The sequence below is a fragment of the Zootoca vivipara genome, chromosome 15 (assembly GCF_965207765.1).
Source record: "Zootoca vivipara chromosome 15, rZooViv2.hap1.1, whole genome shotgun sequence".
Taxonomy (NCBI): Eukaryota; Metazoa; Chordata; class Lepidosauria; order Squamata; family Lacertidae; genus Zootoca; species Zootoca vivipara.
Genome location: NC_142598.1, coordinates 34,565,706 through 34,593,288, shown reverse-complemented (window position 1 = coordinate 34,593,288; position 27,583 = coordinate 34,565,706). Strand labels below are relative to the sequence as shown.

Sequence of the window (27,583 nt, the reverse complement as noted above, 5' to 3'; positions counted from 1 at the left end):
CGGCAAAGGCTGAATCAAATAGGATGTCGCTAATTCACTGACTGTGGGAAGAAGAAAACAGACATCTCCTTGCTTTATAGATTCAGGTAGGTAGCCGTGTTGGTCTGACACAGACGAAATAAAAAAAAGAAATTAAAAAATTGTCCAGTAGCACCTTAGAGACCAACTAAGCTAGTTCTGGGTATAAGCCAGGCATCCCCAAACTGTGGCCCTCCAGATGTTTTGGCCTACAACTCCCATGATCCCTAGCTAACAGGACCAGTGGTCGGGGAAGATGGGAACTGTAGTCCAAAACATCTGGAGGGCCAAAGTTTGGGGATGCCTGGTATAAGCTTTCGTGTGCATGCACATGATAAACTTATACCCAGAACTAACTTAGTTAGACTCTAAGGTGCTACTGGACAATTTTTTAATTTTATTTATTTATTCCTTGCTTCACAGTTCTGAGTCAACTATACAGAGCAAACAGAAAATGTTTATCTGCTATTTATATTGGGTGCATTGGGCTGGGTGGGGAAGCAAGAAGAGGAATTTTTAAATGAAGCCCTAATAATAGATTGTTTGTTGAAAAGCAAGGATATCGATGCTAATACCCCTGCAGGTTCAAAGTATCCTAGCTATGAATTTCAATTAACAACACTGCTCTAATCCCAACACAAAAGCCTTCTGGCTGCCCCCACGAGGTTTTGAAAAATCACAGTACCCAGAGCCAGCCCCTGGCATGCCCTTTCTTCTAATCTCAACTCTGCTTTCATGCCGCTAATGAGCTAGCTCCTGGATTTCTGCAGCAAAACCGCACCATGTGTGCCTAGCTGCACTCCAGATACAACAGAATACACTGTACTTCAGGAACAACTTTCACTGATGGGCAGATAACTGAGGAACAAAAACAGACCAACAACCACTTTCAATAAACCTGTGCAATGCTTTGGTATGGATTATGTTTCACTCTTTGCTGCTATACTGGGATTTGTTGGTTGGAGTACACGAATTATGGCTGGCTTTGGTGCAGGACCAAACTTCAGAAACAGAGAGAGGATTCTGAAGCCCAGAAGTACTGCTGTTCTGAACCCCTGTTCCTGTCACGGCGAGGAGAAAATAGTTCCTATAGTCATAGTGAGCTGGGGGGGGGGTCAAATGCAGAGCGGTCCCTAAACCCAGATGCTTAGGAAGTCAAGGTAATTTTATTCTGTTTTAGTATTTTAACATTTGTAGGCTTTTAAGTAGGGTTGTGTTTGAGGGTTTTGTTTTTTTACAATCAAGCAGTCCATAAATTTTATTAAATAAACTACCTGGCCCTGCCATGCGTTGCTGTGGCTTAGTTTGTGAAATGGGCCCTCAGAGTCTCCCATCAGACCCCCCCGTAGGTCCTAAATGGGCCCTCCGAGTCCCCCTTCAGACTCCCCTATAGGCCCCACTTTGGCTCACAACTGACCAGAACATTTATGGACGCCTGGTAAGTAATGTCCCTACCCTAACAATAAGGGCTTTGGGTATCCCACGGGTTTACGGAACTGCTTCAACGGGGAACACAAAATATGGTTCATTCTGGTCTCTTCCCTCTATCTGTTCCCTTGTAAAGTGAAAACGGTAAGTTTACCATTTATTATGCAGTTCTGCCTAATAAAACTACTGACTAAAAGTCATGTGGTTCAACGTCTGTGGCACTTACCAATGGTATTTATGGAATCCTGACAGAAAGGGAAAGACGTTTGCAATGAAGTAGTTAGTATTTTAATAAAAAGGAGAGTGGATGCAAAGGTAAACAGAGAAGCTCTTGCTCATGCAAACAGGCCCCAAATCATACATTCAGTACAGCCATGCATTGATAAACAAATGCCACCCCTAAGCATGAATAGTAGCATGCAGGATTGTCAGTTCAGGAGTTAAACAAAGTTCATCTTTTTCACTTACACTTCTGTGCCATTCTCCTTTTGAATTTAAATAAGACTTGATTGCAGCAAGTCCAGCATATTCACCTTGAGCTCCACTGCAAGACCACAAAGCTTATTATAATATACGTGTCTGAGCAGCTCGGCTCAGCGTCCAGTTTTTGAAAATTTAGCTAATCAAGCCAGTTTAATCACCCACCAGGAACAAGTATCATTCATGTCAACAACTTGGGCTGCGCACACATATTCTGTCTAGCTGAAATATATACATACAGGAAATAGATGTGAAATATAATCTCTTATTGGCACATGACACAAGTTAAGTCATTTGAGATGAACAGAGTCTCATCTCTAAGCGGTTCATGCTACAGTTTTTGCTTTTCTGAAGAAGTCAAGAAAAGGGAAAGACATCAGGATATTCAGTTAACCAGCATATTGTAGCAATGCTGTTCATTACAGCTGGCCATTCCTGACCTGGCCTTTAACATATTTAACAACAGTAAGCAAATTTGCCAGTAGGGCTTCTTCTGTCTCAGGGCTTCTGCAGTGGGGAAGACTCTGTCATTGAGGGGAAGTGACCAAACTGCTGTCATTTCACAGGAGTTCTCCAAATCACATGCACCTTCAGAAATCAGATACAGTAGTTGCTACTGGAACCAAAAGCTCTTCCTATCCATGTAGACATCCAAAATGTAGTTGCTTTCACTACATCAGCTCAAACCTTTCATTCCTGAGCTGTCTACTGCACCACATGCACACATGCCATTTGTCACATGTGATTGTGCAACATGCAGGTGGTGTGCTAGGAGGAATATCTGGGTAGGGAAATGGATGTGTGAAACAGCCCTTAGGAAAAGCAAGAAGTACGGCAAGTGTGCCTGAAAAACACTGGTTCAGGCAAGATTGTTCCTACCTGTTTGGTTGAAAAGAAATTCTGTCATAGCCTGTTATCTCACACAGATCCTTCTCAAGCTCCCTGAAAAGCTGCTGATATCCTTGAGCCTGATCTAGAGGTACAAAGGGGTGGATATTGGCAAATTCTTTCCACGTAATAGGCTGCAGAAAAGAAAGATACGAACACGGAAAGGAAAGTGAATACTTTGGGGTTGAAGAATTTTTGTACACCAATTATATAGGATACTTATGATATATATGACTCTTAGGTTTCCACACCATAAGAATAGGTTGCACATTATTACCAGCTAGAAAACATGATTATGAACTAGAAAAAAACCACATTTTTAATAAATACAAATCAAATGCCATTAAAAGTCATCAGTATGCTATTTCTTCTCTGTGTTACAGAACTGATGCATTTTGCTGAACAGTTTTGAATATAAATAACCCAGAAAGCTGTATGAAATAGAGCAGGCTTCTTCAACCTCAGCACTCCAGATGTTTTGAGACTACAATTCCCATCATCCCTGACCACTGCTCCTGCTACCTAGGGATCATGGGAGTTGTAGGCTAAAAACATCTGGAGGGCTGAGGTTGAGGAAGCCTGAAATAGAGTAAATATTTAAGGCAAATATTATCAAATACGTCTCCACCCTTTTGAATTTAAATAGGATTCTGTGTCCAAGTTATCTTAAAGTGGATTCCACAACACTTTGTTTATCTACAATGATGCATAGTGGGTCCTACAATCATAGCAAGTGGGTCCAGTGATTTCAATTTTTATTTCGAAAACTACCATATGCCCAAGATTGCTGGGACAATTCACAAGAGCATTTCCACAATAATCTCACCAAGACAAAATACTCCTAGGAGAAGAAAGCTTGTTTAAATCTACCCCCAATCTTTAATTTTACTTAATGTTCACATGGAATTCTGGGTGAAGGGCTATTATAGCTTGATTAGCTACACATCTCTCAGAAAATGTAAATTAAAAAGCTTACTGTAAGTTCTGATGAACTATTCAACTTCATTGTACAGGATCCCTGAGGAGCAGAAAATGTAGTCAGTAAGTAAAAACATTAAAACAAAAACAAGAATCATGCAGAAGAAAATAAAATGTAGTCAGTATATTTCAACCAAGGACACCAGCAACTACCATTTCTTCTTTTTAAATTAATACCTACCAAAGGAATCATGCTGTGAACTAGAGAAATATCTTTGTTTTCTAATCTCTTCATATACCGGACAATATTTGTTTCAGAGTGATAGCTGGAGACACAAAAACTTACGTTAGCAAACCAGTTAACCACACAAGCCATGAAATACATAAAACAATGAAAACCACTGGACCTTTCCTACCCCCTCTTTCCTATTTATCTCAAAAACTGAAGTTAAATTTACTTTTTCTACATAAGGCAAACAGTACAAATATAATAAGCACTAATTGGTTAAAAAGTTCGCTTTAGTGTGTCGTCTAAACCCAGAATTGTGGCCAAGGTCTCTCCTCCTTAAACATGGTCTATAGCTAAGGTTTGCCCTATGGCTGTACGTTTTGGTTAAGGCGGAGAGATTTCAACATTGATCCTGGATTTTGATATGCTAAAACAAGCCTTGGTTTAGCCTGGAGAAACCCAAGTGGGTGTAAAACGGGAGCCAGCCTGTTCACAAGGTAACAGTAAACCATACTCGGACTTACCCTGAAGTGCAAACCAGGTCATGGCATCCTACTTACAAGAACCACGACTGTCCCATCATCACTACGGTATGCCCATTGCCTATGCTATCAAGTGATAGATTTGGGATTGCTCGATTGAGGCATTTCTGCCCACAGCTTTTTTCGGCTGCATTGTAAATATGAATGATAAAAATGCAAGCTAGGTAACTCAATCCTGAACTTGCCCCGTGTCATAAGCGTCAAATCCCCAGGCCCCTGGATCCACAACATTTTAAATGAGGGGGCTGGGTACCAACAAAATGGAGTGCAGTCTCTACGTCATCAGCCCCCCCCCCCGCGGGAACACACTAAATCACCAAGCCCTGCTATGTGTGCGAGTGATCTCAGCATGCTGGGGGGAGTGGTGTGATGACGTAGAGCGCCCCCTGGTGACGGCGGCAGCCCCAGGCATCTGCAGTTGCGGGGACAAGCCGGTGCCACTGCCCCATGGCTTACATCACAGCAATGTTTTGAAATACCAAACCCAATTTCCTCTTTCACAATTATAATCCTGTGTGCTTCTTTTATCAGGTGATATCAAGGGGAAATTAATTAATTTCACAAACCTGTTGAATACCTGATGTGTTAGGAATTTCGATGTTCTCTTAAATGCAGTGCCAAAAATACCTCTTGTTTCTCCATCCATGCTCTCTGCAACCAGTTCCTTTCAAAACAAGACAGACAGGAGGGCTCTTAAGACGTTACTAGTTATCTCTCAAAAAGAATTTATTCTGTCAGGTAGTAGGGGGAAAACTGTTCTTGTTTCAGCACTTCTGCTTTCATGGTATTTATGGAAAGGCAAATCCTTCTCCAGTTCCCTGGGTACAGGGAAACCCTGTTATGCCTAATTCAAAAGCAAGGCAAATTGATCTTAAAGGAAGACTGCCACGAGCATTTTGTCTGCAAGGATGTTTTCTTAAAAAGTTTTTTCTTAATCTGAAGTATGTACACAACATAAGAATTAGAAATATCTGGGTATACACTTCTAGTCTTTCAGCAGGTGGAAATCACATTTAGTCCCCATTAATCAAAGTCGTTAGAGGAGTTTTAAAAAAATTAAAATTGGGGGAGGTAGAAGAATTTTCTTTACTGGCCCACCCTTCTCATTGTTGAAAGCTAAGATTTCTTACCATATATTGTGTAATGCAGAATTTTGGTGCAGTACAAGTTGATTAAATTGCACTCAGATCCCTCATTATCTCCCAAAACAATACTCAAACCTCCTTAGTAAGAGGTGGAAGCGGAGAGTTAAATCACCAATGCAGCTGTCCATTTTTAAGGACTCCAAATTTAATATTGGCAGTTTGCATTTCTTAGTACAGAAAGTATTGATCTGATATGTAGAGATCTTTCCTATTCTAATTAATTCAAGAGGGTTTTGGAAGCTTCTCTGTGTGAAAGAAACAAGCAGAAGGTTCATGATGTTTGGGTTATTCCTTCAGAGAAGCTGAGTAGAGCTGGCTTAAGCTGGTCAAGTTTAAGTTAAGTCTGCTGCAACTGGATTTCTTATGGACAGTGCCAATCCTGAATGTATTGGATTTGTGACCATTATGCTCATTTGCCTTCAGTAGCAGTAAAGCTCTGCTGGATGAAATACAATTGCCTCTGGTCTACTTTTTTGGGATCCTGCAACATGTTTAAGTTGTTACTCTGCTAACTATATGCTGGAGTTCTGCTCTGGATCAAGATTGAGTAGAATACATGACAGAGTCTACCAATTAAACATTAAGCACTCTGATCTGTGATCTACTTACAGCGGAAGATTCACAACCAAAGATCCATAGCAAGTCATCCAGGTCTTTCTCAGTTACAGTTTCATCAAGAGATACTCCAAGCTATTGACAGTTGGGAGGGAGGGAAGAAGGAAAGTTTAGTACTGAAAAAACTCAGTGTACTTTCAAAGAGCACAAAGCAAAACATTAAAGTAGTGTAACAACTGTTGCCATTTCACCAACATGATGTACAAGATCCCAATTACTACAACAGCAGCGAAAAAGTAACAAATTTTCTCATCAGGTTCAAATGATTCTGGTGGAAGCTTAAAATAAACTTTTTGCATTTTCAGTAGCTCCGTAGGTTTAATATATGCAATTCTTCTAGAAGAGCATCATGTTTTACAAAACTGTGCTTAGTAATTTCAGCAAACTTCCGCTATGTATCTGCTCAGTTATTTAAAATTTAGGGGAGGAATTCAATGTAGTGCTAAGGAGAAGGTGTTAACAGGATTAGCATTGCTTGCCTAATGGAATGATTGACCTTCTCCTCCACCCATGTACTATGGGGTTATCTTGACCTCCCCGAGCCAATTTGGAGGATGGGGGAGGGAAGGAAGAAAAAAACCCTGTGTTAGTGGAAGTCCTTGCATAGGGACGGGTAAATGCAATCTGCCCCTTACATTTTTCTCTCTAATGAAAGTGAAGCAGAATTTAAAAATTCAGACCCAAAAAGTAAAGGGTATGCAACACTCCCTCTCTCTACAATTGATTTATCTCTCAATAAATCTGTCTCGATAATTCTAATGTATAGTGTTACTATTCTATGTTGACTTTCTAACCTAGGCAGGCTCCCAATTTCCCCCAGTTCTTCTGTGACTATCAGAGGGTTCTAGCTTTCCAGAGATGAGCTATGCAAAGTTTCACTTTGGCAGTAAGATCAAGACCAACTTCAGTGAGACACACGACGTACACAGGATTGTTTGGGGCTCCCTGGGTAAAGCACAGCCAGTCCTTTCATGTATCATGCTCAAAATTGTTTTCATTTTTATGCAAATCCCAGAAGGTTTGCATCAAATCTGCCTTGGATCTTTTACATCTCCAACAATGCATATCCGATTGTATGTTTTATTCAGTCTGTGCAGCCTCGATTTTTCTCCTTCACACTAATGCTTAATGATAGGAAGGTTTTTAGACAACCAGTCCCAATGTGACATTGAAAGGAACACATCCAAGAATAAATTTAGCCATCACTTACTGTACCATCATTGTAAATCCGGAGGTTTATCTGCCTCTGGGCTGCTCGGAGCAAGACTTCTTGGACGCCACATCCACACTGGATTTTCAAGGTATCAAAAAATAGGTCATGTTGCAGTTTATGACCAGCTCTCTTCAGACCTAGCAGAAATAACATGTGAACTCTTCGCTCCACTGGCTGCTCACATTTCTATAAGGTTCTGCATATAATATGCAGTATTTTGGCTGATACGGTTTTTATCAACAATATGCTGGGATTACAGATTTCTACTGGTGTTATAACAGACTTGCCTAAATTTGTTCAGAGTTCACCAAGGTAATGTGCTGGCAGGGGGTGGGGGAGAGACTGGTAGCCAAATCTGTCTTATGAATCACTATAAACTGCACTGTTGCCTATTTTCCCACCTAGTCTGGTTCCTCAGATATGCAATCTTCCAATTTATCTTAATCCTAGTTCAATTTCTTCTGCTAAAGCTCTTCCCCAAGTGCCTATCTTATCAGATATTTACCATAGAGCTGTTTCAAAGTGAAAGGGTCTCCCTATGACGTCTACATTTTTTCTGGTCAATAATCAAGATTTATTATACAAGTTTAGTGTTTTATTAAATAAAATGTTTTATTTGCACTTGTTGTTTACTACCCTGGAATGAAGACCAGTATACAAATAAGTACATAAAATAGCCTTCAGTTGTTGCACAGAATATTCTAATATTTGAAGTCTCCATCATGCAGCCATTAGATAAATTTTCACTCACCTTCAGCTAAGATGAGAGTGGCATTATGCACCCTCCTGGCAATGTGCTTTAGTCCGTTAGCGCCGTGATAGACTCCAAACATGGCAGCCATATTAGCCAGAAGTGCCTAAAGGCACAAAATGGGGGGGGGGGGCAGAATAAGTCAATTCACTAGCAGGTTCGTGTAAGGGTTTTTTTTTGTGGCGGGGGTGGGTGTGGGTCTTGAAGTATATTTAGGAAAAAAGAACCCGCTAATAATTAAAACATTCTATTTGTAATTGAGTTCAAATCAACCCACACAATGAAAAGTTACAATTACTTTCCTGACATTTTAAAACAATAAAATAATCATTCAGGTCTCTTGAATGTAAATTTGGAAGAAAAAAAGAGGCCATATTGAAGAGAAGGTTGTATCTAACTTCTCTGGAAAAGCTATTTGATCCCAATAAGGTTTCTGCAAAAGGGAGCAGAGAGGTGGTATCTGTCGCTTCTCCTTGTGGATTTCAAAATGTGCTCCAAAGGTATCCTTTGGAAAATTGTGGGATATGGCCCAAGGGGTTTCAGAGGAAAGCAGGTGCAGTGTTTATAAAAAAATATATGATTTCCTTCCCCTCCTGTTCATGCACACCTTTGCCAGCAGAAGCACCTGGATACTGCCCCAAAATACCCACATATTTTACTATCCCCATATTCAAATAGCGTGAACACAAAATTTAAAAAGTTTATAAATCTACTACTTTTTTAAATGCTTGAACGACTGAAGAAAAGCTCACCTGCGCAGTGCATATGTTGCTTGTAGCTTTATCCCTTCTTATATGCTGTTCTCTGGTTTGCAATGCAAGTCGATACACTTCTTTTCCATTAGCATCCCTTGAGCCATAAAAAGAAAAATGGTTACTCTCTCAACATAGAGCAGCTCTACTTCTCTTAATAAAAGGTGACTGGTAAACTCAAGAAGATAATGCAAGGCTAGGATGCTTGAGCAAAATAATTAAAAAGGCATTTAAAAATGCCAAACCGTTCCTGAACCAACCTGTTGTTCAACGCACCCTCTATTCACTTGAAATCACATGGAACAATTGTGTGCAAAGCCCAAGAGTGCAAATGACAGTTCCGTGAAACAAGATGTAAGGGCCGGTTTCACAAAGCCTGACATACTGTGAGCAAAGGGGAACCACAAGCTTGACCGATACAAGCTATGAAATCTACGTTGTGTGCCCTTGACCTAGACCTTATATACTAGTTTCTTGGACACACTCAACCAATTTAGGCTTTTGAAGGTGTTCCAGTAGGGACACACAATTGTGGAAGTAAACTTCCAGCTGAACAGAGATGACGTCTTTGCATATGTCAAGGGATGTATACACAAAATTTAATAAGGAATTATTTGAGAGCATGGAAGCTCCATGTGGACAGTGGAGCTCTAGGTGGAGTAAGTGTGGAAAGCGATTTGAGAGGAGGAAATTATATTTATATATTAGTGCATATGAAAGCAAAATCAATCAATCAATCAATCATATTCTAGCCAAGAAGATGTGTGTTTCATATTCGTTCAACAAGCTCAAATCACTTCATGGTAAGGGAAATGTGTTATCAGAAGGATGGAGTTTTGCACAATCGCCCGAGATGTCTTCAGCACAAGTCCCATGGCTAGGATTGAAGCTTTCAGCTTCAAGTTAGCCTACCTTGTAACTCCTACCATTCTTCCAGGCATCATTCGCACCAGGTTCTCCTTGACAGCAAAAAAGGCTGCGTGTGGCCCACCGTAACAAAGAGGAACCCCAAACCTCTGGGAGTTGCCCAGAGCGACATCAACTCCAAACTCTCCTGGAGGTCTCAAGATGCACAGAGCTAGCAGGTCAGTAGCACAGCAGACTAAGGTCTGAAACAAGGAAAGAGATTAGCATCAATGTCAGAACAAATGAACCATGGCCTGTTATGTAATACCAATGACAATTAACTAAGGTTAAATCAAAGTGATTCTAGTACGTCTCAAAGAAAACAGTGAAAGAACCAGTAATGCCTTAATTTCATGTTTAATGCAACTGTGCTGGGTTATATAAGTTACCTGTTCCTGGTACCTCATCTATAATAAAGAGTATCAGGATGTAAACTTAATGGCTATATGCAGCATTAGGAAGAAACCTTGTATCAAATCAGGTCATTGGTTCATTCTGAAACAGCTCAACCATTTATTTGTTGAGAGAAGCAGATTTACTTCTTCAAACTCTGCATGCAGATCTTTGGCCTCTGTTGAAGTCAAATAGGGCAAGGGAGACCCACGTCTGCACAGAGAGGTTCATTTCCGAAGAGTGTTCTGCAACTAATCTAAATGGTAAAACATACAAAATATGCCAGGAAAAAGTTATGACTGCTTCGTTTTACCCCATTCTGATGGGCTTGATCAACAAATGCAGTGAAGTCTTCCACCTTCCCCTCGGTATCTGGGTACTGGAACAAAACGCCGCTGACATCTTTGCCACTGAAGTCCATTTCATGGGGCAACTTCAACTCAACAATAATGCCAGTGTAACTGGAAAGCAAGAGAAATATACAGGAAAGGAGTAAGCCATTTCCTGCTTGTAAATGGGGTTTCAACATAATTTACAGGTTGGATCCAGACTTTACCTTCCACAAATGGGAAGGCTCCTATCCACAGAAAGGTTTTAATTCAGTGGAGGTGCTGGGAGCTAAGGCGGGAGCGGAAATGGGCAAATCTCCCCTCCCTCTCCTCCACAGGAAGAATATAACTCGATTCAAGGGATGTTCCCACTGGGAGCAAAGTCTGGATCCAATGAGATACCTACATATTGATTTGAAGGAAATAATGTAACAGAAGTAAACCTTACTTTGCTCTGGTCTGCACCACTGCTATCGTCTGAGGATGACATCGGATGTCGACATAAAACTTCCTCCGCTTATTATGCCTATTTGGGGTGGGGTGGGGGACATAAACACACAATGTAATCATTTCAAATATGTTTCATACCATTTTTATTACAGGCCAGCAAGTTTCTACAGCCTACATCTCTACTCCTGATTGGCTCGGGCATCTGGCCTATAGTTTGGGAAGGGCTGGCAGGAAGTACTCATCAATCACGAAACCAATAAAAACTCAAGCCTGCCACTTAGCTACCAAGATCCACATAAGGAAATTGTGAGGCAAAACTCTCAGTTATTGTTAGATTATTATGTACTGGTACATTCACAGGGATCAGGTATATTCACAGAGAGCCATGAACCCTGATAACTAAATATTGCTTCCTGTTTTTTTTGTCAGTTGCCTGAGAGGAACAGCAAGGGAAGGTTATCACCCTTTTTGTGGGTTTTCCTAAGCCCCCTTGGTTGGCCACTGTGAAAACGGGATCGCTGACTTGATGGTCCCTTGGCCTCATCGTTAAGTACCCTCCTAATCACCCAATTGTGATTTATTCAAGTTCTGTATGTATTTTCTCTTTTAGTATTTCTTCATGGTGTAACATTTCCGATTACAGGCCAAGGGGCAGCATTCATTCTGTTTAATATAACTACTGTATTGAACCTAACTGCGGGGCCCTTTATAAAACAAAAATGCTATTGCAATTATTTTTGTTTCTGTCTGTTACCTGTGGCACAACTGCATCGCTTCGGCTGCAGCAGTTCCTTCATCTAGCAAAGATGCATTTGACACGTCCATTCCTGTGAGGTCACACACCATTGTTTGGTAATTTAATAAACTCTCCAGCCTGCCTTGAGATACCTCTGGCTGGTAAGGGGTGTACTGGGTAACCCTATTAAAAACAAAATATTTCAGATATCAAGCTTCTGACTCTTCTGAACCATGTTTCCAAAAGGGCCATAATCTCCAATATATTTTAACTGTCTATTTTAATACCATTTTGAATCTGGCTGATATTTATGTTGCAAACAGAGCATGCACCATAAGAAAAACAAATAAATTGGGCTTAACTTTTAGAATGTGACTATTTGCTGCTGAATAGAAAGCATTCCCGTCAATTATCAAACAGTTATCTACCTCCCCAAATATGCTAGTCTGTAGGTATCAAAATTCAGAGTCAAGCTGCACTTAATCTGTTAACTTGATTATCCTGTAACCTCAGTTACTCTTCACTAACTGATCAGCTGATACTAAAATACTGAGTGTTGTAAAAGATTCTGGTTTCAGAAACCATGACACCGAATGAATAATCACAGCTGGTGTTGCTATGTGCTACTGTAACACTGGGTAAAAGCTTCATTTTGCGTGTTTAATTACATGCTAAACTGCATGTAATGGGGGGGGGCAGAGACAGAAACAGAGAAACCTTCTTTTCATTGCGTACCCCTGTTTCCTGCTGAGAACGTAATTTAGAAATTAAGCTCCGCTTGGGAGGTAGAGAACAGGCACACACAATCAAAGAATGCCCTTTATAGGCCAGTTTCTTTCTCTCCCCCACCACTTCCAAGGCCAACAACTTTGCTTGTGCTATGGCCCCCAAATACCAGCCAGGCCGCTGGCTGTTGGGGCCTGGGAATCCAGCGCTAGGAATTTTGACTGATGGGTGGGACAAGCCACCTATTGATCTAGTAATGTCATAATGACATCATTTAATTGACAGGGAAGCGGCCCCTGCCCACCAGTCAAGTGGTCTGGCCCGTGGAGCCAAAAAGGTTCCCCACTCCTGTGCTAAAACATATTAAGTAAAATATTTCTTGCAAGTGATAAAGGGTGGATCTACACAAAGGAAAAAAACACGCTATAAATAAGTCAGAAATTAAATTGTTATAATAAAAGAAAGAAAACTATGTAGAAATCGCATAGAAAATTTCTTTTGCTCTCTGCCGCCATCTGCTGTTGCGTGTTTGTAACCCATTCAAAACATTGTTTTTTTGACTAATGCAGCTGAGTCCATATAGAAAGAAAAATGGTTGTGTCTAAAGTAAGGCAGGGAACCTTACTTGGGTCGTAGGGAACACAGTTGTCAAGTCAAAGGCCAGGTTATAACCCAAAAGGAGTGACTTATAAAGTAGTGACTTCAGCTATGAAAGGCTAAATGTAGTTCAAAGATCAGGAGTAGTCAAGATGCTGCCCTCCAGATTGCTAAGAAGCAACAGGAAGAAAAGAATATTGATGGCACTCCTTCAGTCCCTGCCAGCATAGCCAATGGCCAAGTCCAACAACATCTAGAGGGCATGACCTTGGCTAGCCCTGCTACAGATTCTTATTTTTCCAGCAAGGAGGAGTGTTTGTTTTTAGCTTTGATAAGTTATATAACAACTTTGGGGGGCGGGGCAGTTTTGTTTTTGTTTTTACCCTGCTCAGCCTCTGACAAGTACACAGTGAAGTTTTGACTTCAAATAAGAGAAGTCAAAGATCCGTCAGAAATGTACGGCTCTGAAGCTGTTCCCATTCAGTCCAGTGCGTGGATAAGCTTCTGAATTCATTTTAAGGCATGAGCAAGCAACATCAGAAGAGAAAATACAAGCCAAATGAAAACTTCTATGATCTAAACTATGGTTAAACAATTCACCAAGGCACTTACAGTGAGTTAGAATCTCCTGCATGCAACCAGGGAGGGAGGTGGTTTGTTCCCTGTTAAGCCACAAAGGACGACCTCAGGGATGTGTGGACAGGTGTGCCATGCAGCTTTTTTGTGCTAGCTGTTTTATTTAGTTATTAATATAAATGACATTATTATATGGATTTATATCCCACCTCTCTCTCTCTCTCTCTCTCTCTCTCTCTCTCTCTCTCTCTCTCTCTCTCTCTCTCAAGCTGGGATTCAAGGTGGCTTACAGCATTTAAAAATAACGTTATAAAATATGAAGTAATAAAAACAAACTAATTAAAAAACAATGATTTAAATATATAAAGCACAGTTAGAGGCAGCCATAAAAACACCGTTCTCCCTAACAGGAGCCCAGCAGCCAGTGTTGTCTGCATTTTAGTTTTCAAAGGCCGGTCTGAAGAGGAAGGCCTTAGCCTACTGGCAGAAGGATAACTAAGAGGGAGCCAATCTAACTCTCTTGGGAAGGGATTTCACCATATGCGAGCAGCCACAGAAAAGGCTCTGTCTCGTGTCGCCACCAGCTGAGCTTCTGCTGTTGATGGGACCAAGAGAAGGAGTTCACCTGAGAATCTCAACACCTGGGCAGTTTCATATAGGGAGATATGATCTTTCAGGGAGCCTGGACTGAAGCCATAAATGGATATGTTTGGAAACCTTGATTAAACTTCTAAAAAAACCCAAACCCCTCAGCTACATTTGAGAAACCTTTGAATGGTAGACCACCATGTGACTATGGAAAATCTCTCAAGTTTCACAGGTAGTTTACCATGCGCCAAGGCAACTGGTTCCTCAAGGAACAAACCTCCATGGAGTTAGTTGCGGAGTACTTTGGATCCTGACCAACATACTACCTTCCTATAACAACAGCATCGTATTACTCACAAGTAAAGTATGAAAACAGGTAGACAAAACACTCCTATTCAACATCACGAAAACAGATCACTGTATATTGTTCAGGCTATATTTAAACAAACTTTTCTAACCCCGAGAGAGAAATTCAACCTCCTAACATGCAAGCAGCATTTCTGCACATGATGCTGTACATAATACAGTAGCAATCCGGCACATTAGTAATTACTGACCATGCAAATTGGTCCCTCTTCCATACCCAGAATTTGCATTGTTTTAATTGCGTATGCTTATTGAACAAGAAAAATCACTCTTCAGGATTATCTATTCATTGCTATGATAGTTGGCTGTTATTGCTGGTCTCCAGTTCTGGCATCATTCACATCTTGCCAGACATTGAACCAAAGTACATGAAATTGCACGCATTTTGTAAGTATCTCAGAATACTGTCATCAGTATGAAAATAAAGAAAGTACAAATCAGGCAGGCAGTCATTACGAAAATAAAGTGGATTTCTAGGGTTAAGTCTAGACTTCTTGTCAACTCATCCAAGAAGCCAAACATACTTTCTATTCTTTGTCCGTTCATTTATGTTCATGTCACGTCACTGGAATTAATTAGTTCTGTTTCCAGGGCAACACCACAGCGGACAGATAGCATGAAGACAGTCCGGAAGAATCAGCACAAAAATGTGTGCAGCTTAACACTGTCCCACAACATTACGCTGCTAACAGCTGATTGTGGGTTAGTGAGCCACACTATTTATTTATTTAAACACATCCTATTCTTAGTACTTTGATTAAGAAAACTAGAAATGCCACACAATCTAAGGAATCCTGGTACAGTTTACCAAGTCCCAGTTGTCTAGGGAGGTCTGGTCTACACTGAGAGCATATTACCAGGAAGGGGTGGGAGGGAAATGGAGCCAAATGCTTGAGGATGAGTCAAAGAGAGATGTGAATTTGTTTATCTAAAGTACAAGTCCCGGAGTTCCTTACTCCCCAGACAATTTTTCCTGTGCACAGGCAGGAGGATCAGGGTGTGGTAGCTGACCAGTAACAGGACGGAGGGATCAGCACCATAATAACGAAGGATAGTGAGATCCCAGGGGTAGTGGTGAAAACCAGAGGTGCAGATAAGATCTACAAGCTGCAGAACATGTGAGGACGTTATAAGTCTGTACTGAGCCTAGAGAAATAATGTTTGAGCACTGCTTACCCATGATGATAGCTAAGGACTGTTGCCAGAACTGGGGGATTTGGAGCAATTGCCTATGACCCTCTTTGCTTAGGCAGAAATTTACAAAGCATAAATGGGCAGATGGATTGCAGCCAGTTGTTACCTGGGCTAAATAGCTAGACTTGGCCTTAAGAGACAGAAAGTCTACTGTATTTTTATGCACAGTATTACCTACAAATAAACTGAGCAGCTGTATGCAACTATCTGTGCAGAGTAGCAGGAATTGTTTACAAAAAGACTCCTACTGAGTTGCATTCTTGCTAGAAGAATTCAAATGTTTGCTTGCCAAATCTGTCAGTGAATGGTATTTGCCTCACACTGTGCTTTCCGGTTTGTATTTTATAATATTCAAAACAATAACACAGAAAAACAACCTCCAGGCCTTTCTCTTTGTATCTCCCATCTTTCAGTTCTCATCTTCTTCAAGGACTAATTTCACACACCCATACAAGTTTTCCATATTTAAGAGTTACAGGAATGTACATTGGGGGATTTGCATTCTACCCTCTTCTAAGGCTTTGATATATTTACTGATAAATTTGCTCTATTGATTGTTCGTTCTGTTCCTCAGATAATTCTGACCATTTCCCCTTTCATCAGTCTTGAATCCCTGAAAGCAGCACAATAATGTAGGCGCTTCTATGCATCCCAGCACATTAATGACATGAAGAATATGAAATATACAATACAGGTGTGTGTTTAATGATAAAATATGGTACATTACCATCCTGCGTTCTCCAGCATATTCCTCACAATGGCCTGAGGGACTGAACAGTTGTAATAACCCATGCCAATATACGATCTCCAGATCTTGTTCTTGCTGGCAATACCGTGTAAAGTTTCAAGAATTTCATTCTCACCTAATTAAAAAAAAAGTTATGGTAGAAGTCTTGTAAAAGGATTGATTAATGTGGTACATTTGGAACCTGCTGCTCCTTATAATCTAGTGCAGGTCTGGTAGCACCTCAAATCCATCTCCCCTTCTACTCCCAAATTTCACTGGCCTGCTTATCTTTAGTGCTGAAAAACACAGGAGTGAGGAAATAAAGATTTGTTACCACCACTCACAATCACTGCATTCCAACTGCCCACTTTTGAGTGACGATATTCAGTTCTTTCTGATTAGCAGCGTATTGTAGCATGTCTTCTCAGCGGACTTTTAAAAGCTTGAAACCTATTCAGGGCCGTCTTGAGCAGATTGTGCGCCCTGGTGCTGAGGGGCGGAGACCGCTCCGCCGCCCGCCCTGCCCTGCGCCACCGGGGGGCTATGAAGAGCCGGCCCTGAACCTATTTAAGGTACAAATCCTTTGCAAAAGGAGCTGTATTTTCTTCTTTGCATTCATTTGACTGCCAAGTGGGTTTCCTTAAGCCAGGGGTGTCCCTCCGGATGATGCTCAGCTGCAGTTCCCAGGAGCCCTGAACATTCACCAAGTTGCAGGGGCTGACGGGAGTTGCCGCCCATCAGTAACCACCCTTCCCTAAAACTACCAGAAGGTGGTCCAGATTTTTCATTTTACCGGAGACCCGTACAACTCTGCAGCATCATGCCAGGACTTTTAAGCTCATGTCAACTAGCCAATGCCCGAAAGGTCAAGATTCAGCTGCTCCAATATGGCCTATGATATCATAATGAGTTTAGCAAGACTCAGACCACCTTTGGTGGCTATGGGGCAATGGAGAAAATGTTTATATCCTGCAGTTAGGGTTGTCAGACGCATTAGTGGACAGGACTTCTGTGCCTTTAATTGCCCTGCTCTCTTTTGAGTCTGGAAACCTTAAAGAGAAACCAGCAGACCCTTCGTTTAATTTCCAAGCAAAGGGTCTGCTGGTTTCTCTTTAAGGTTTCCAGACTCAAAAGAGAGCAGGGCAATTAAAGGCACAGAAGTCCTGTCCACTATTGAGTCTGGCAACCCTACCTACAGTGCAGGACAACTTTTCCTTAATTACACAGCAAGAGTTACGTAAGTTCACCAAAGGTTTCTGATTGACAACCTGCTGGTGTCCATTGAACAGCCTTTATATACATTTTGCTGAAAAGGGATATACAGTGTCAAGGAACCTACACTTGAAAATGGCACTTAATAGTGAAAACTGGCACCTGAGAGCAAGAAATAAATCAAATAAAAATGGCTGATTCATCCCACAGGCAATCAAGACAATTGAAACCTGACCTCTAGTCATTTAAGCACTTTATCCACGGTACCTTTATACAGTACTATGCCCTGAAAAGAAAATAATAATGCAAACTAGACCTGGGCGATATTTCATATATCGCCCAGGACCAGTATGAGGAGCAGACTGTGACGTCAGCTTCATTCAGCGGTATATCACTAAGGGCTCCCCATCCCCAGCAGAGCCATCCTCAGTGCTCTTCCCCCCTTGATCCTTTAACTGCTTGGCTGAGCAGTGAAGGAGATAGCTGCATGGGTGCCTGGAGTGGCGGCCATGAAATGCACCTCGGGGGGCGGTGGGCAAGATGTGTGTGATCTGCCGTGTGCAGCAGCGGCAGAGCGAGGCTACCACGGTGTGCTGTTTTGTCACCCCCCTCATGGATGACACCCAGGATGGACCTGCTTCCTATGCCACTGCGGCTGAGGGAAGCGGCAACTGCATACTCCTCAGGTGAGCAATTAAAAGATGCAGAGGGAGGAACAAGCTGTATCGGTGCCTCGCCAATGCAGCTTTCTTCTCCCTCTGCGCAGTATGAGGGCAGAGTGGGATGACGATTTTACTCAGCAATATATCGCTGGTGAAACCGCCACCACTCCCGAGGCCCTCTGCTAGCAACGCTCGCTGGAGGAAGTCGCTAGCAGAGGGACTCAGCGAGCGGTGGCGGTTTCACCAGCAATATACCGCTGAGTAAAGCTGATATCACGGTCTGCTCCTCATACCGGTCCTGATAGGTACATATAAATGGAAGATACAATTCATTATGGGAACACTGTCCAGGAACAAGTGATCTCAGTATGGACCTCGTTAAGCAGAGTTCACTTAATCTGCATCACAAGCATTATCTTTAAATGATTCTAAACATTTGTCTTGCATATCTGCATGGAAATCTTTCCTATTGTCCTGCACTATGAGAATTATGTTTGCCATATTGCTATGGCACTTTGTCTGCTCAGTTCTACTCACTTGTGTGCCTAATGATCAGGATCAGGACACTAATAAAGTTACTCCTCTCTCATTTTCAGTTTCCTTCCCGTCCTTTTCATACTCAACAGAAAATGAACCATAAAAAGCTTAAAGTCCAAAAGCATAATACTGATACAGCAAAAACATTTTTTAACGATATGCTTTAACTTCAGGAAACATTTGGGAGATGCCTTTAAAAAAAACCAAGGACAACCCAACATTTTTTCACTCCACTGCACTATTTTCCTCTACCTGACAGATAGCCTAGTCCAAAGGTACAAAACAGATCCAACACTTTTGTATGGAGTATTTATCTTTATAGAATACAGACATTGGCCTCTGATTATGAATCTACTTGGCTAATTTGAGGCTGTCCCCTCCTCATTGTGCAATGAAAAAGCTATAAAGCAAAGGACTCAATGAAGGGGGAGCTGGAAATACGAGAGGACGGTAAACACCCATTAAGAAACACTTGGAAATCAGCCATCCTAGTCAGCCTACTGCGTCCAGTTTTCTAGGGCAGTAGCAAAGATGAAATGCATTACACCAGACCCACTACAGGGAAAATAGTTGAGTAATCCTTCAAGAACGTTAGCTGGCAATTCCTTTTGCTGAATAAACGCCTGCTGCTGACCTTGTTTATTTCTCCTAGCTGGGGGCATTGCATAACATTATCGGAGGCAATGATCTTAATGTACCAAGCATCAAGTTCATTGATCTTTTGGCACCGTTATCTCAGAATGGGGGAAGGGAAACACTGCACATACAGCTCCATGTTAGCACTTGTAGTTCTTCAGAAACAAGGTGCCCAACAGCTGATTGGCATGATTCCTACCGTGTTTCCCTGAAAATAAGACACTGTCTTATATTTATTTTTCCTCAAGACACACTATGGCTTATTTTCAGGGGATGCCTTATTTTTTTTATTACGCGTCCAGCCTTGCCTCTTCCTTGGCGCCCTCCAGAACTGCGCCTATCACTATGTCTTATTTTCAGGGTATGGCTTATACAGTGGAACCTCGGTTTATGAACACCTCGGTTTACGAATTTTCGGTTTACGAACGCCGCGGACCCATCTGGAACGGATTAATTCACTTTCCATTACTTTCAATGGGAAAGTTCGCTTCAGTTTATGAACGCTTCAGTTTATGAACAGACTTCCGGAACCAATTGTGTTCATAAACTGAGGTACCACTGTATTGCGCAAATGCTTAGAAATCCTGCTATGGCTTATTTTATGAGTATGTCTTATTTTCGGGGAAACAGGGTAGTTCAAGAAATAAAATTATTGCTGCTATTATTATTATTATTATTATTATTATTATTATTATTATTATTATTATTCTGTCCAGCCCTGGCTATTGCACACATGAGCTCAGACTATCCCCATTGTTTCCAACAGGGTATGTGCCTACTCGAGGTTTTGATGCCTACTGAAAACATTTGTTCACCCAGGCCTTTGCTGCTCATTGAAAGTTGTCCAGCTACTGTGGTTGCCTTTGTTTCTATATTGGTTGGATTTTAATGGGCTATTTTATTGTTCTCTGTTGTAGACCAACATGGATTTTTTTTTTAAATGATGGTATAAAACTATACTGCATGAATAAATATCAGTGAATACTTAAAATGTGCAAATGATGCATGGATAGTTGTTTTAAACTGTGGGTAATAAGGGTGGGAAATAAATAAATAAGAATGGGAAAACCTTTGTACATTCACTTTCATTTGTGTATTACAGTCCTTTGGCCATAAATGGCCAGAGTATATACTTGTTTGCTTCAAGCTCTCCTATCTTACTGTTACCTCTCATCAGTTATAGACTCATCAGGTGGCACAAGTACAAAGTGTTCAAAAACAAGATCCAGTAAGGGACTTTTTGTGTTATAAACCTGTTGACATGAATTTATCATATGCAATTGCCACCAAATTAGAAGATGGCACAAGTTACCAGATTGCACAATGTTGTATTTCTACCTTAGCCTTTTGGAATACTGGAATAATCCAGTTTACGTGCCAAAGTTTTGAGGCACCCAGTTGTCACCAGCCCCTAGGGTATGTTTAACTTTGAGATGCAGAGTTCTGTAACAGCCTTCAGTAGAGGCTTGCTGTACTCATGAACAGAAATGCCACCAACTACTACTGTTATGTATCAGAGAATCACCAAGTAGATGGCAGCCTGTTACAGAATGTTACTAAGACATACTAAGTGACCAGTGGACCCAAATAACGCTCATTTATCTAAAAGTCATCAAGGAAGCATTCAAGCACAAAAAGAGCAATATTGCATTAAGTATAAACTGAAATTAGTGTCATGTTCACTACACAAAATACTATATTATGAAGGGTTTAGTATTACAAACTCAACTCCTTGGCTTTTGCTGCAGGAGTTTTATTGTTACCATCCTGCAAAACCTTAAATGAAGCTTAGTCAGATCCCAACTGCATTTGGGCCCTTGCTTGATTATCCTGCTATATATACCGTATGCATGTATACCGTTTCACATCTGACACACAATGCTTTCTTTTATACTGAAACATTATATCTAGGTAAAAACACACACACACACACAAAACAAAAACCATTATAAATTGGCTGTAAGAAACCACCACCCCTTCAATAGTAACTCTTGAGTTATCATATTAGGGAAGGGTTGTATCCAACTAAATTTGACCAAGGGCACAGCTATTGAAATGAATGGCTCTAAATTAATTATGTCCATTAATTTCAATAGATCTCCTCTAAGTATGATTAATATTGGCAGCATTCCAAAAATTACAAGTCACAAATATCAAAGAAGGATTAATATAATCCAGAATTTTTTTTAAAAAAATATTTTCAACCACAAACTGGTAGAAGACAATTAATTAAAGAAACTAAGCTATAAAAATGTAAAAGCTGAAAAAATAGACTAATAAATTTTCCATCATTTTCTATTACCTCTATATAGAAACTATCTTTGCAGACTATTGTTCCTCGGGGCGTTTCATTCCGCCTGCTGCTTCTGTTCTGTGATGTCATCACAAAGTAACCAGATTGAACTGGCCAGAACCTTACAAAGGGCTGCTGGGCCTAAAGTTTACACTCAAACTGCAGCTGGCTGATGAACACCACCAAAATGAGAGCAAGACAATTCATTGTGTTCAGATCTTTAAATGCTCTCACAGACGAAAAAGAAGAGATTATCCCTAGGAGAAGGAAGCTAAAAGATTATAATACTGCAACTGTTTAACAAAGTTTGATTAAACCATCTATATGTCACTAGCACATTTTCCTGGTATTTTGTTTAGAGAGCACTTTTATGTTAAGGAAATCTTTATGCTGCTAGATATAATTTGTTTTAAAGATGTCCCTTCCCCCTCCCAAACCCTGGAAGTTTCTCCAAGAACCTCTAAACAAGGAAAATTATGAGTATTGAATTTTTGCAGAGGGGCAATTTGGTGACAAAGTACAAAAGGAAACTCATTTTAAAATCCTTTCTTAGTACTTGTGAATCAGCATCTACACAATGTGACATCATCACACATAACATTTGATTGTCATTGCAAACTGACATACCTAGAAGAAACAGTGTGGATGAAGGTGTTAGAATCTTATCTCCTAAACAATTTCTTGAATAATGAAACCCACTAGAGGCATGTCGATGTAATGTAAAGTTAGCTAAAACTACATATGCTTCATAATGGTGGGAAAATGTTAAATATTTTAGATTGTAAAGCAGTATGATAAGCATTCTTGATAGGTGTTTCAGCGAAATTTTGAACAACATTTATGTCATATTGGACATTTAATTTCTATTTTTAAAAAAAGATCTATCCTAAAAGTAAATAAATAAAAAATAATTAAATAAAATTAGCAAAATAAATACAAATAGGAAGCAAACAACTTTTTTAAAACAACAACATGTATATTAAACTAGTTTATTCATTCACATGATATATTTTAAAGATGATTTTAAGAAATTATGGGTAAAAGACTAACATGAGTGTCCCCTGTATATTTATGCAGACTCTATTCTGCTCTTCACAATAGTCATCTAGTTTTTGCACCAAGCCTTTTAAGACAACTCACTGTCCCACAGCTAAATCTATTGCTGATAGGGAGAATGAAATTCTCCTATCCAGCTATGCTGATTATTAAATCAGAAGCAATGAAAATAAGAGGGGGGAAGACTTCACACATGAGGCTTTTTATTTGCATCTAGGCTGAAAGGGACACTTACAAATATGGTCATCCATCTTCAGAGGCCGTTGCAAGCGGATATTGCCAGGAATGGTTTTATCGATCAACTCGTCAATACTCTAAAAAGGCAAGGGATAGGTGAAAAGCATCACATGAACCGACTGCAAGTTTGAAGTTCCGCAAAACCTAAGCCGCACACCAAAAAGGGGCATTATTCAGACAAAGCGTCCAAACAAGAGGAAGGGAGGAAAAACTCAGCAGGAATCTTTGTTGAAGAGCTGGCCATGGAGCAGAGGTTTTATGAAACACGATTTAGATCTCTCCTCCCCCACTTTCGAAAAGCTCTTTACTCTGAAGTGAAATGAGGCCAGATGGCGCGAAGATATTGATGTGGGGCGATGCGAAGGAGAAGAGCGGCCCCAGGCAAAGCGAGCGCTGCCCGGAGCGCACAGAAAGAGGGGAGGCGAGGGTCAGGCTGGGGTGCTGGGATGGGGGCGCAAAGCACAAGAGCAGGGAGAGGAGGGAGTCCCGCGGATTTGGGCTCACCGACAGCCCCACGGTCTGCAGCATCTCTCGCTTCTCTTTGTCCCCCGGGCCGATGTGCCTCTCGGAGAAGTCATCGTGCCTGGGCAGGAGTCTCTCGATGCGCCTCGAGGTGCTTGGAGCAGCGGCGGCGGCTGCGCTGCTTTCCCCGACGGCGCTGCTGCTGCTCCTCCTCACCCCAGCCAGCCTCTGCTGCTCCCGGCGCCCTCCCCATCGGCCGGGCGTCTTCTTTCCCCCCAAGGCTCCGCCGTGGGGTCCGTGCAGGCTGGCCCCCCGGCCCACCAGCCGCCCCCACCACTGGACGCAAGACTGCATGGTGGACCTCGCTCGGCTGCCGCGCCCTCGCACTGCGCGCCGGCTGCTGCTTCCCCCGACGCCGCGGCACCTGCGACTCACTTTCTGGAGGCGACGCGCTCTCCAGGCCCTCCTTATAGCCAATGGCGAGGCGAGGAGGAGGAGGGGCTCGCTCGCCCCGCCCCGCCGAAGCCACCTGCTGAGAGGGCTGGTCCTTCCCTCCCGCTCACCCACCCTAAGATGACCTGAACCGAGCAGCTCGGAGAGAACAAATGACCCAGGCAGGGCTGGCTTGCAGCCACGTTCTTGCCCAGCAGCGCATCATCGGTATTTTCCGGTGCTGCAGGAGGACAAAGTGCCGCTGCTGCGCTCGCGGGTTTCACTGGCGACACACCACCCCCCCGGGGGGGGGGCATAGCTGCCAAGTTATCCCTTTTTAAAAGGGATTTTCCCTTATGCCGAATAGGCTTCCTCGCGAGAAAAGGGAAAACTTGGCAGCTATGGGGGGGGGGCTCTTTCTCTCATCAGCCTTTGCTGCTCTCGGGCTTTTATCATCAGGCAGTATTTTCAGCGCCTGCCCCTAGGGTTCCCCCTGCCCTCCCCCTACTATAATAAAGTTGGATGGCCTTCGGTAATGGCCCGACCTTCTTGGCTTTCCAAATTCTAAGCTGCAATCCCCTTTTCACCTCCTTCCCCTACGACTACTTGAAGTTTAACTTCAATTTCATCAACTTCCCCCCTGCTGGAATTCCACCTGACTGCTGCCAGCCTAATCTGTTCTGCTGCCTTTATCTCTTCTTGCAAACACCAAGCGCTTCCATAGTGGTCCCTTAGGTCAGATAAAATATGGGAAAAGCAGCACCTGAGAAAAGTGGCAGCGTTTTGGATTTAAAGAAGCAGTTGCCTACTTTTTCTCTTACTATAACTGCTGTGCAAGGGGGGGGCAGGGGTGAAACTAGGCTTTATTATTGCACCCGGGTCAAAGACTCAGTTTGGCATTCCTCCATGAGCATTATTGGGCTGGGAGCCTCTTCTGAAGGCTTCACCAGGCCCCAGAGCAAAAAATCCAGCTAGCTGTCCCCCCAGTAGCTACGGTTCTGGGGTGGGGCTTGGGATACAGACCCATAACACAAATTTATATACAGTATGCTAATTCATAGGAATAGTTACCAAGTTGACTTTCGGAAAAGAGTGAACTGCAACAACTCTGGTTTTTGCCTACCATGGCATACTGAGGGCTATGGGGTCCCAACAGAATTGTCCGCCCCTGCCAGAGCAAGTAAATCAATAAAAATACTTAAGAAGTGGGCATTTCACACATTGCATGATACTAAAAAGAATCACATGACCCTGTTGCACTATTTTAGCTATTTTGGTATATAACAACTTCCTCATTTACTTTCATCCTTTTTAGCTTAGTCATGCTGGCCACATGACCTGGAAGCTGTACGCCGGCTCCCTCGGCCAACAACGCGAGATGAGCGCAGCAACCCCAGAGTCGGTCACGACTGGACCTAATGGTCAGGGGTCCCTTTACCTTTACAAGTTGTCATAATTTACCAATGCTTCCTTTGACTTCCCAAGTTCCACTGAGCTTTAGTGTAAGACTGTTGTGCATCAGTCTACACTCATCTCTACATTTGAGTTTTGAGTTTTATGTTTTCAGAAACCATTCCCCTTCTATTATGACATCTCTCTCTCTCTCGCTTTGGAAAAAAGTTACTGAACAGCAGCAGCAGCCTCAATACTTGCTAGGCATCATATTCCAATGGAGTCAAAATAGGTTTTAGCAGATATTTTGAATCCAAGTCTTGAAAGAATGGAAGATGTCACACTAAAATGCCTATAGCCATGAAGCTAACTGAATTATGCTGGACAGGTCACTTTCAACCCGTTTTATAAGGGAGCAGAATTGTACCATAAGGTTTGGAAAATAATTGTAAAACATTTTATACATTGAAAAATATTATTCAAACAAGTGAGCATGAGCTCGTATATACAGACAAGCTGATGACATGTACTTAGGGTTGCCTACGCAATAGTGAGCTGATAAAGAATTGCAAAAAAGCTAATGGAATTACGTCATGGAATGACATCTGTACTTGCTAAGCTGACAGAGATACCTATTGGCAGTGTATCTGCCTTTCATGTCCAGAAAAGAAGTGGGAGGCAAAATTTGTTCTTATGTATACAAGTAAAGTTAGAAGTTGGCCTTCTTTATCCAAAAGTCTATTAATTTATTGGATTGTACTCGCCATGACCTCAGCCTGTCCTGCCTACGATGACAGAATTTCTGCCTTATCTATTACAAAATACATACTGTAGCTTTTCTGGCTTCACCATTATCTTTATGGAGTTGCCTTTGTTACTTGAACACCTCTTAAGAATCTCTAAAAATTATAGCCTTTCTCAACAAGTATTGTAAAACAAGAATTTAAGAAAATCAGAAATGATGAGATGGGAGTGAAAGTAGAGTTTTCTAATCTCCTTCTCTTCTACTTAGGGAAAAAGATCACATAGTATAAAACTAAATTAAAGCATTATGGATACTCTGTGCTTAGTGTTATCTAATTAAATAGTACGCACCTTGTAATGCTAAATATGGGCAAGGAATATGCTCAGCTGATAAAAAAAACCCCACTGCCTATTAACAGTGCTTACTATCAATTTTGTTATCTACTGCAGGCAATTATGCAATAAGTACAAGGACGCCCCTTGCCCAATCCTGAGTTACTGGGAAAGAAAATGGGGCTTTTGGCCAGATTTACTTATTTCTAGCTTTGTGCCAGTAGAAGGTTGAGAAACTCAATGTGCAGATCTGTAGTTTTGCTTTTCTTACCCAGAGGTAAAATATATCTACTTATTTTTGTTTTTAAAATGTTCACTGAGAAAATACATTGAGAAAAGCATGTCCTTACCCCATTTAAGCAACTTTTTGAGATGGGGCATTTGTGAACACAGCTCTCCAAGTGCCAAAACTTATATAAAAGGCACCATCCACACACAAGAGGGAAGGGTCAGTAAGTCTGGGGAAACAGCAAGGTTTTCAGAAATGCAAATAATCTTGGGGGTGGGATCTACAAGGGAACAAAATAGCGCAGGGAGAACTGAGCATGCTCAGTGGGCACAGAATGCTGAGTGACTACGGGAGGAGAGAAAACAAAAATGGGGAGGTGGTGGTGGTAAATGGAGTACGACTGCCTGGAACCCTGAAAAGGAGCTCTCCACATTGCATTGTTTTGTTGCTGGTCCCGCTTATCAAAAGTCTAAGAAAAACAGATACGAACAACATGACACAGATTCCACAGGTGGATATAGGGCAGCATGACCAGTTCAGCTGTACTGGATGCAGAGCCTGGGAGGTGCCACAGCTATGATGTAGAATGAAAGGCAAGGGTGTTTGTGTGCACCAGATTTTGGAGTCGCACAGGGTGCCGCTGAAATTTGAGACCCCAAAATCCACCATTGAAGATTCATAGCCTTTGCTTACAATTCATTTCATTCTCCATACTCAAATTTCAGTTGTTCACCTTTGCTCTTATCGCAGGAACCTTAAGATTGCTCCTACGGTCCTGAGTCCATAATATG

The 27,583-nt window shown here is 41.7% G+C and overlaps 1 protein-coding gene across 1 annotated transcript in view; it reads right to left on the bottom strand.

Annotated features, from left to right (window-relative positions):
* The window catches only part of GLDC (glycine decarboxylase), a 34,062-nt gene extending 9,941 nt beyond the window's left edge, over positions 1–24,121 (bottom strand). Inside the window, exons 1-16 of the mRNA XM_035097374.3 lie at positions 23,705–24,121; positions 23,199–23,277; positions 16,568–16,703; positions 11,812–11,976; positions 11,056–11,133; positions 10,592–10,739; positions 9,892–10,088; positions 8,980–9,076; positions 8,228–8,333; positions 7,474–7,613; positions 6,258–6,338; positions 5,070–5,167; positions 3,974–4,058; positions 3,791–3,832; positions 2,806–2,948; positions 1,915–1,990 (exon numbers count right to left, since the gene is read on the bottom strand). Coding sequence (XP_034953265.2) covers positions 1,915–1,990; positions 2,806–2,948; positions 3,791–3,832; positions 3,974–4,058; positions 5,070–5,167; positions 6,258–6,338; positions 7,474–7,613; positions 8,228–8,333; positions 8,980–9,076; positions 9,892–10,088; positions 10,592–10,739; positions 11,056–11,133; positions 11,812–11,976; positions 16,568–16,703; positions 23,199–23,277; positions 23,705–24,016 — 1,983 coding nt within the window. The 5' untranslated portion in view covers positions 24,017–24,121. The remainder of the gene's footprint in view (positions 1–1,914; positions 1,991–2,805; positions 2,949–3,790; positions 3,833–3,973; positions 4,059–5,069; positions 5,168–6,257; positions 6,339–7,473; positions 7,614–8,227; positions 8,334–8,979; positions 9,077–9,891; positions 10,089–10,591; positions 10,740–11,055; positions 11,134–11,811; positions 11,977–16,567; positions 16,704–23,198; positions 23,278–23,704) is intronic.
* Positions 24,122–27,583: the final 3,462 nt, after the last annotated feature.